This window comes from Cynocephalus volans, chromosome 3, assembly GCF_027409185.1.
Source record: "Cynocephalus volans isolate mCynVol1 chromosome 3, mCynVol1.pri, whole genome shotgun sequence".
NCBI lineage: Eukaryota > Metazoa > Chordata > Mammalia > Dermoptera > Cynocephalidae > Cynocephalus > Cynocephalus volans.
In genome coordinates this window covers 3,207,186-3,213,466 of record NC_084462.1, presented here as the reverse complement: position 1 = coordinate 3,213,466, position 6,281 = coordinate 3,207,186, and the positions used below count along the sequence as shown (strand labels likewise).

At 48.9% G+C, this 6,281-nt stretch overlaps 1 protein-coding gene across 1 annotated transcript; it reads left to right on the top strand.

Annotated features, from left to right (window-relative positions):
• The first annotated feature begins 294 nt into the window (after positions 1–294).
• Positions 295–6,035, top strand: KLK7 (kallikrein related peptidase 7). The gene is made up of 6 exons (XM_063092263.1): positions 295–337; positions 670–790; positions 2,487–2,646; positions 2,787–3,034; positions 3,264–3,400; positions 5,231–6,035. Exons 2-6 carry the CDS (start codon positions 718–720, stop codon positions 5,384–5,386), a joined length of 774 nt encoding a protein of 257 aa, XP_062948333.1. The 5' UTR covers positions 295–337; positions 670–717; the 3' UTR covers positions 5,387–6,035.
• Positions 6,036–6,281: the final 246 nt, after the last annotated feature.

Below are 6,281 nucleotides of genomic sequence, written 5' to 3'. Positions count from 1 at the left end.
GCACCTGTCCCCTCCCCGCCAGCAGCCGGGAGGGATGCTGGGCCCAGAATGTGCGGGGGCGGGCGAACTAGCCGGGTACCGCCCGACCTGGCTTCTGGAGGGCGGGTGGAGAGAGTAGAGAGGCGCCAACTGCTTTGGCTGCCTCTGGGGTTCCTGATAACCAAAACCGCAAAGGCAAACGCAGGAAGGGGGTGTCTCGGTGTCGACTCCGCCTGCACCCCAGGGCGCTGGGGGCGGGCGCGGGGGCAGGGGTGGTATAAGAGGACCGCCCTGCAGAGGGCTGAGACGCTTGGCTCCCAGCTGAGTCTGCAGCTTAGATCAGATCAGACCTCCCGAGGTGAGAAGGGGTCTGATCTAAGGAATGGCTGGCCGGTGGGGGAGTGATTCTGGCTGGGCAGCTGATTCCTGCTCCTGTAAAGAGAAGGGCTGGGGCCTCGGGGATTGGGGGTCTGCAGTTTGGGGTGTCTTAGGGAAAAAGAGACTGAGGATTCAGACTTATGGGTTCCATGGGTTGGAGAGGGATGGGGGCCTAGATTCCTGGGGTGCTAGTGGTCTGGGGGACTGGACTCCTGGATCTGAGGGGGTGGGTGGCTGGAGCTGGACTTCTGGTCTGAAGGAGGAAGGGGCCAAGGCTGGATTCTTACTTCCTCAACTCTTTCCCGTTCTTAGCTCCAGCAGAGGAAGTCCTTCCTCGTCTGGCAGCCTCTGAGAAGCTCAATGGCAGGAATGCTTCTCCCACCCCTGCTGGTCCTACTGCTGTCCTTAGTCCTGGGAACTGCTGGACAAGAAGGTGAGGGCCGGCATGTCTGACAAATCATCTCCTCTGTACAATGGTGACCCTAAGTCCCCATAAAACTCCTCCTGGGGTTGAAGAGCATAGGCTTTGGAATCAGGCTGACCCAGGTTTGAATCCCAGCTGGGCAATGTGTGACTTAGGGCAAGTCTTTCTTTGAGCCTGCTTCCTCAGCTGTCAAACACAGGTAAGGACACCTTCTTTCAGCGCTGTTGTGATGATTAGATTAAATCATAGAGGTGAAAGTGCTTGCTACAGGCCTAGGCACAGGATGAGGTGCTCAGTTAATGCAACTATCATTATTACCTGTCTCGGTGGGACATTACAAGGATATGATGAGATAATGGATATAAAATGTTTTTCTGCCAAAAAATTAAAAATAGAAATAAAAATTAGATGAACATAAGGGGTTTTTATAGACCAGTGCTCTCTGAAGTGTACTGCAAAAGTTGGTTCCCTGAAATGTTAATAACTGTTCCAAAAAAATAAATAAACAAAAGCTTTTGCAGCCAGTATGTTTTGGGAATGCAGATTTGAATGAGAATAAAATAGGCTTCTTGATTGTTAAACTTCTTAATCCTTAATATTAGTGTACACTGAGAATCTTTGAGAGAAGGATAGAGTAGGCGAACCTAACTGACCAGGAGTGGCTGGAATATTGGCAATTCCACAGAATGAACGTGAGAGAAGAATCTGGGTTTGGTCTTAGTATGTCTTTACATGTAACGCTTGCTCACTCCTCTTTTAAACCTGTTGCTCAGCATTAGTATAGATTAATCCATAGTAAGGTTCCCAGGCCTTGGGGGAAGCTTATCGGTCATCTTGTTTAGTGTTTCCCAAACTTGTCATTCCAGTACCACCTTCACGACTCTTGTCCTGCCTAAAGTGCTACTTGTACCATTCTTTCCTTAACCTTTTTCTTTAAATGAACCTATTTTTTGTTCTTAAGTGAGTTTAGAAGCCAACTTTATAGCACTACTGTATGCGGAAAGCCTCCCTTGCCACAGGAGAAGCTAACCCTAAAAAAATAAAAGGAGTGAAAATAAAACAATGTCATTAAATCCTGCCCAGATGTTGTTGCTGAAGAAGGCCCTGAACTGAGATTCTCTCGCTGGCTCTTTTCTAAAAACGGAGATAAGATGTGTTAGGTGCTGTTTTGAAACCAAACTGAGAGCTTCTCAATTTGTAGTCAGAAAGAGTAAAAAAGAATTAAAGGAGGAATCACAAAAAAAGAAGAAGAAGAAGAAGCAGGTGAGGGCTGGACTGGTGGGCCTGACTTCATCCCTGGGCCTCCCAGTGTCCCCCCTGCTCTGCAAGGAGACCCTGAGTCAGACCCCTCCCGGCTGGAACAGCTTCCTCCCCGGGAAGGAAGATGGTTCCCTGCAGCTGCCTTTTCTCCTGTGCATCCTTCTGACTCCTGGGGGTCTCTGTACCCGCTCGGCCCTGTGTCGTGCACTCAGCGTCTCCGCACCAGCCCCTGTGGTTGCCTCCAGATGAGATGCTCCTCCTGGGCTCCTGAGTGGGCTCCCTCCTCTCTCTCCGCGCCCATCTCTCACCTTCTCTGCGCTGTTCTCCGTTTCGCCTCTGGATTTCTCCGGGCGTCTCTGTCTCTCCGTCTCTGACTCCCTCGGCTGCCTTCTCAGCCTTCCCCCAGTGCTGGCTACCCCCCGTGTCTCTCCACATCTCTATCCAGCCCAGGGTGACAAGAGCGGGGAGAAGATTATTGGCGGCGTTCCGTGTCCGAGAGGCTCTCACCCGTGGCAGGTGGCCCTGCTCAGTGGCACTCAGCTCCACTGCGGAGGCGTGCTCCTCAACGAGCGCTGGGTGCTCACCGCCGCCCACTGCCAGATGGGGTAGGTGCTGCCCAGGGGGCTAGCAGGCCAGGGGAGTGCCCCCTGCGCCTCCAGCTCGCTCTCTGTCCCCTTCGCTCTCTGGGACTCTATCCCCCTCTCTCAGTCACAGTGTCTCTCTTTATGTCGCTCTCTTCTCCCAGCGAGTACAACGTACACTTGGGCAGTGATCAGCTAGGCGATAGGAGAGCCCAGAATATCAAAGCCTCAAGGTCATTCCGCCACCCTGGCTACTCCACACAGACTCATGTGAATGACCTCATGCTTGTGAGGCTAAATAGCCGGGCCAGGCTGTCATCAAGTGTGAAGAAAGTCAAGCTGCCCTCTCGCTGTGAACCCCCTGGGACCACATGTACTGTCTCTGGCTGGGGCACCACCACCAGCCCTGATGGTGAGGCTGCCTCAGCGACCCCAGGAATCTGGTCCCCAGGCCCTCCTCCCTCAGACCCAGAAGACCAGGTGTCTCGCCCTTTTCCATTGCCCTAGCGTTGAGCCCCTCAGACCTCTTCTCTCTCAGAACCCAGGAGGCTGGGCCCCCAACCCCTTGGGTCCTCAAGCCCCATCCTCTCTGCATCAGCACCCAGGCCTCTACTGACAGCTCTCCCCGCTCCTCCCTGCAGTGACCTTTCCATCAGAGCTCATGTGCACAGATGTCAAGCTCATCTCTTCCAAGGACTGCAAGAAGGTTTACAAGGACCTGCTGGGAAATTCCATGCTATGCGCTGGCATCCCCAACTCCAAGACCAACGCCTGCAATGTGAGCCACCGTCCCCATCTTCCCCTGGGCGCCCTGTCTTCTTGCTCTCAGCACAGTGCTGACCCACATGCCAAGCCTGCCCTTGCTCCTCTCCCCAGACCCAGCCTCCTTAGATCTCTCTACCTCGTTCTCTGCCTGGGTCAGTAGCAGGAACACATTTGGGGCCTGGTGTGGCCCTGGGCATGGGGCAGAGAGTTTACTGGGAGTGAGAAAGATGGGGGAGGGATTAGGGAGGGCGATTGAGTGCCCACCTCAGACCCAAACTTTAAGGGGATGCCAAAAAGCTCAGTGATTGAAATAATTCATATTCTAATGCAATATTTTAAAAATATATATTCATGCAAAAAGTCCACAATGAACAAAATATCACAATTTTAAATAAAGAGTGAATCAGTCTTATTGAATTTTCCTTCTGCCTCAGATGTCAGTGTCGCTCAATAGCACTGACACTGTCTTTATTTAAAATTTGAATACCATATTACTTCAAAAAGTTTGTGGAAAAATAGAATTGAAAGATAATATGAATCTTTCCACGAACTTTTTTTTTTTTTTTTTTTTTTAAGATGACTGGTAAGGGGATCTTAACCCTTGACTTGGTGTTGTCAGCACCACGCTCACCCAGTGAGCGAACCGGCCATCCCTATATGGGATCCGAACCCGGGGCCTTGGTGTTATTAGCACCGCACTCTCCCGAGTGAGCCACGGGCCGGCCCCTTTCCATGAACTTTTTAAAGTACCTTCATACTATGTTATTGTGGGGTTTTTTTAAATTATTATTATTACATTAGTTTTTTAAAGTATTGCCTTAAAATATTGTTAATTGCAATTACTGAGATTTTGTGCCTGAAGCTAATGCCTCACTTGCCTGACCCTAGTCCTGGGGCTAGGGAAAGAACTCTCTCTCCTGCTTCTTTTTTTTTCTCTCCTCCTCATTTTTTATGTCACACACACCTTCCCCCCCGCCCGCCTGCACCCTCGTCTCTGAACATCTTCACACATCTCTCTCTCTTTATGCCTAATTTTATTTCATTCTTGTTCTCTTTGTTCTTTCTCTGTTTGGGGCTCTCTCTCTCTCTCTCTCTCTCTCTCTCTCTCTCTCTCTCTTTCTCTCTCTGTCTCCATACACCCATCCCTGGGCCTCACATCTGCAACCTCAGCTCTCAGGGGAGGTGGGTGGGATAGTGTGTGTTAGGGACAGAGACGATGGGAGAGAGATGCCTGTCCTGGAGAATGAGGGATGCCTCTTCTCCTCTGGTGAGGGCCAGCTTCATGAATCTGCAAACTCTGCAGTGACACAGAGGCCACATTCAGAAGGGTCTCACGTTGGGTTTAACGCACTCCTGTTGCCATCTTGAAATTCTTGATAGCTTTTTAACAAGGAGCCCGCATTTTCATTTTGCACTGAGCCCTGTGAATGATGTAATTGGTCTTGCTCTTGGTTTCCAAGACCACCATGGTCCCCCTTTCCTGCTCCAGGGGGCATGCGTCCACCCCCTGGAAATAATGCTCCTACTCCTACTGGCTTACAGCAGAGTCCTTAACATGTGAAAATAAATGGTGCTCGAAGCCCAGCCCCTTGCCTGTGGTTGGCCCCATTAGCCAGGGTTTAAGCCAATGTCTTCAAAGAACCTGGTTTGTACTTTGCATGGTAACACTAATTCCTACTCTCCCATTGGTCCCCCAGAGACAATGAATCTCCTCATTGGCCAGGGTGGAAGAAGTCCATGGACTGACAGGGCAAAGACAGATAAAGGGGGAATATATGAGACTGAGTTGGGGCCAGGGGTTTGCTCTGAAGCGAAAGCTAATCTCCTACTCTGTTTCCTCCAGGGTGACTCAGGGGGACCGTTGGTGTGCAAAGGTACCCTGCAAGGTTTGGTGTCCTGGGGAACTTTCCCCTGTGGCCAACCTAATGACCCAGGTGTCTACACTCAAGTCTGCAAGTACGTGAACTGGATAAACGAGACCATGAGAAAGCATCGCTAGTACATACACCACCAAGAGTTAAACAATGCTGCACTTCAAACAGAAAATTCACAGAAATAAGGACATTGACAACCATAAAATCATAGTTGACTTCAGCTTTCCTCAAAGACATATTGAAATCTCAGTTAAATGCCCTGTTTGTAAACCAATCAAATTAGCAAGGACCTAAAATCCACACGAGTAAAGAAACACAAAAACCTCAGTGGTGGTGGAGTTTCGGTGAGATTAGACTAGCACTCTCGAACGCTGGAACTGTAAATTCATACAATCTCTGTGGAGGGCAGTTTGGCAACATGGCAACGTGAACTGAGACCCTTATTCATGGCCTTCGACCTGGTAATTCTAGTTTTAGGAAGATACTACTACTAAAAAAAAAAAAAAAAAAAAAAAAACTAAAATGTGGAGCAAAGTTTGAGTTCATCACATTATTTATCATAACAAAAAAGTGGAAACACTGACCATGTTCCAGAAAAGTGAATTGTTCAAATAATAGGCCAGTTTGGTTCAAGGATGTTATGAAGCTATTAGAAGTAATTCTCAGGCAGAGTTGTTAGTGCTATGCAAGAATGTTTATGCTATGTGATGTTAAAGAAAAAAGGAAGATACAAAAATATATGCGCATGTGATCCTAGCAATGTAAAATAAAATATTCACAGAATAAAATCTGAAAGGATATTTACCAAACTGCACATGGCGTTAGTCATGAGGTGTCTCCTTTCTTCCACTTAGTTAGTAGATGTGCACTTTTGTATCCTATAAAATCAAGGTAGAAAAGCTCTGAATCTCTACGGTTGGAGAGAGGATACCCTTAAGGAAGGGAGACCAGAAAGAAAAATGTATCTGGTTTTGTGCCCTGGTCCTGCCTCCCTGCTTGGTGACAAGTTTTTCTCCATTT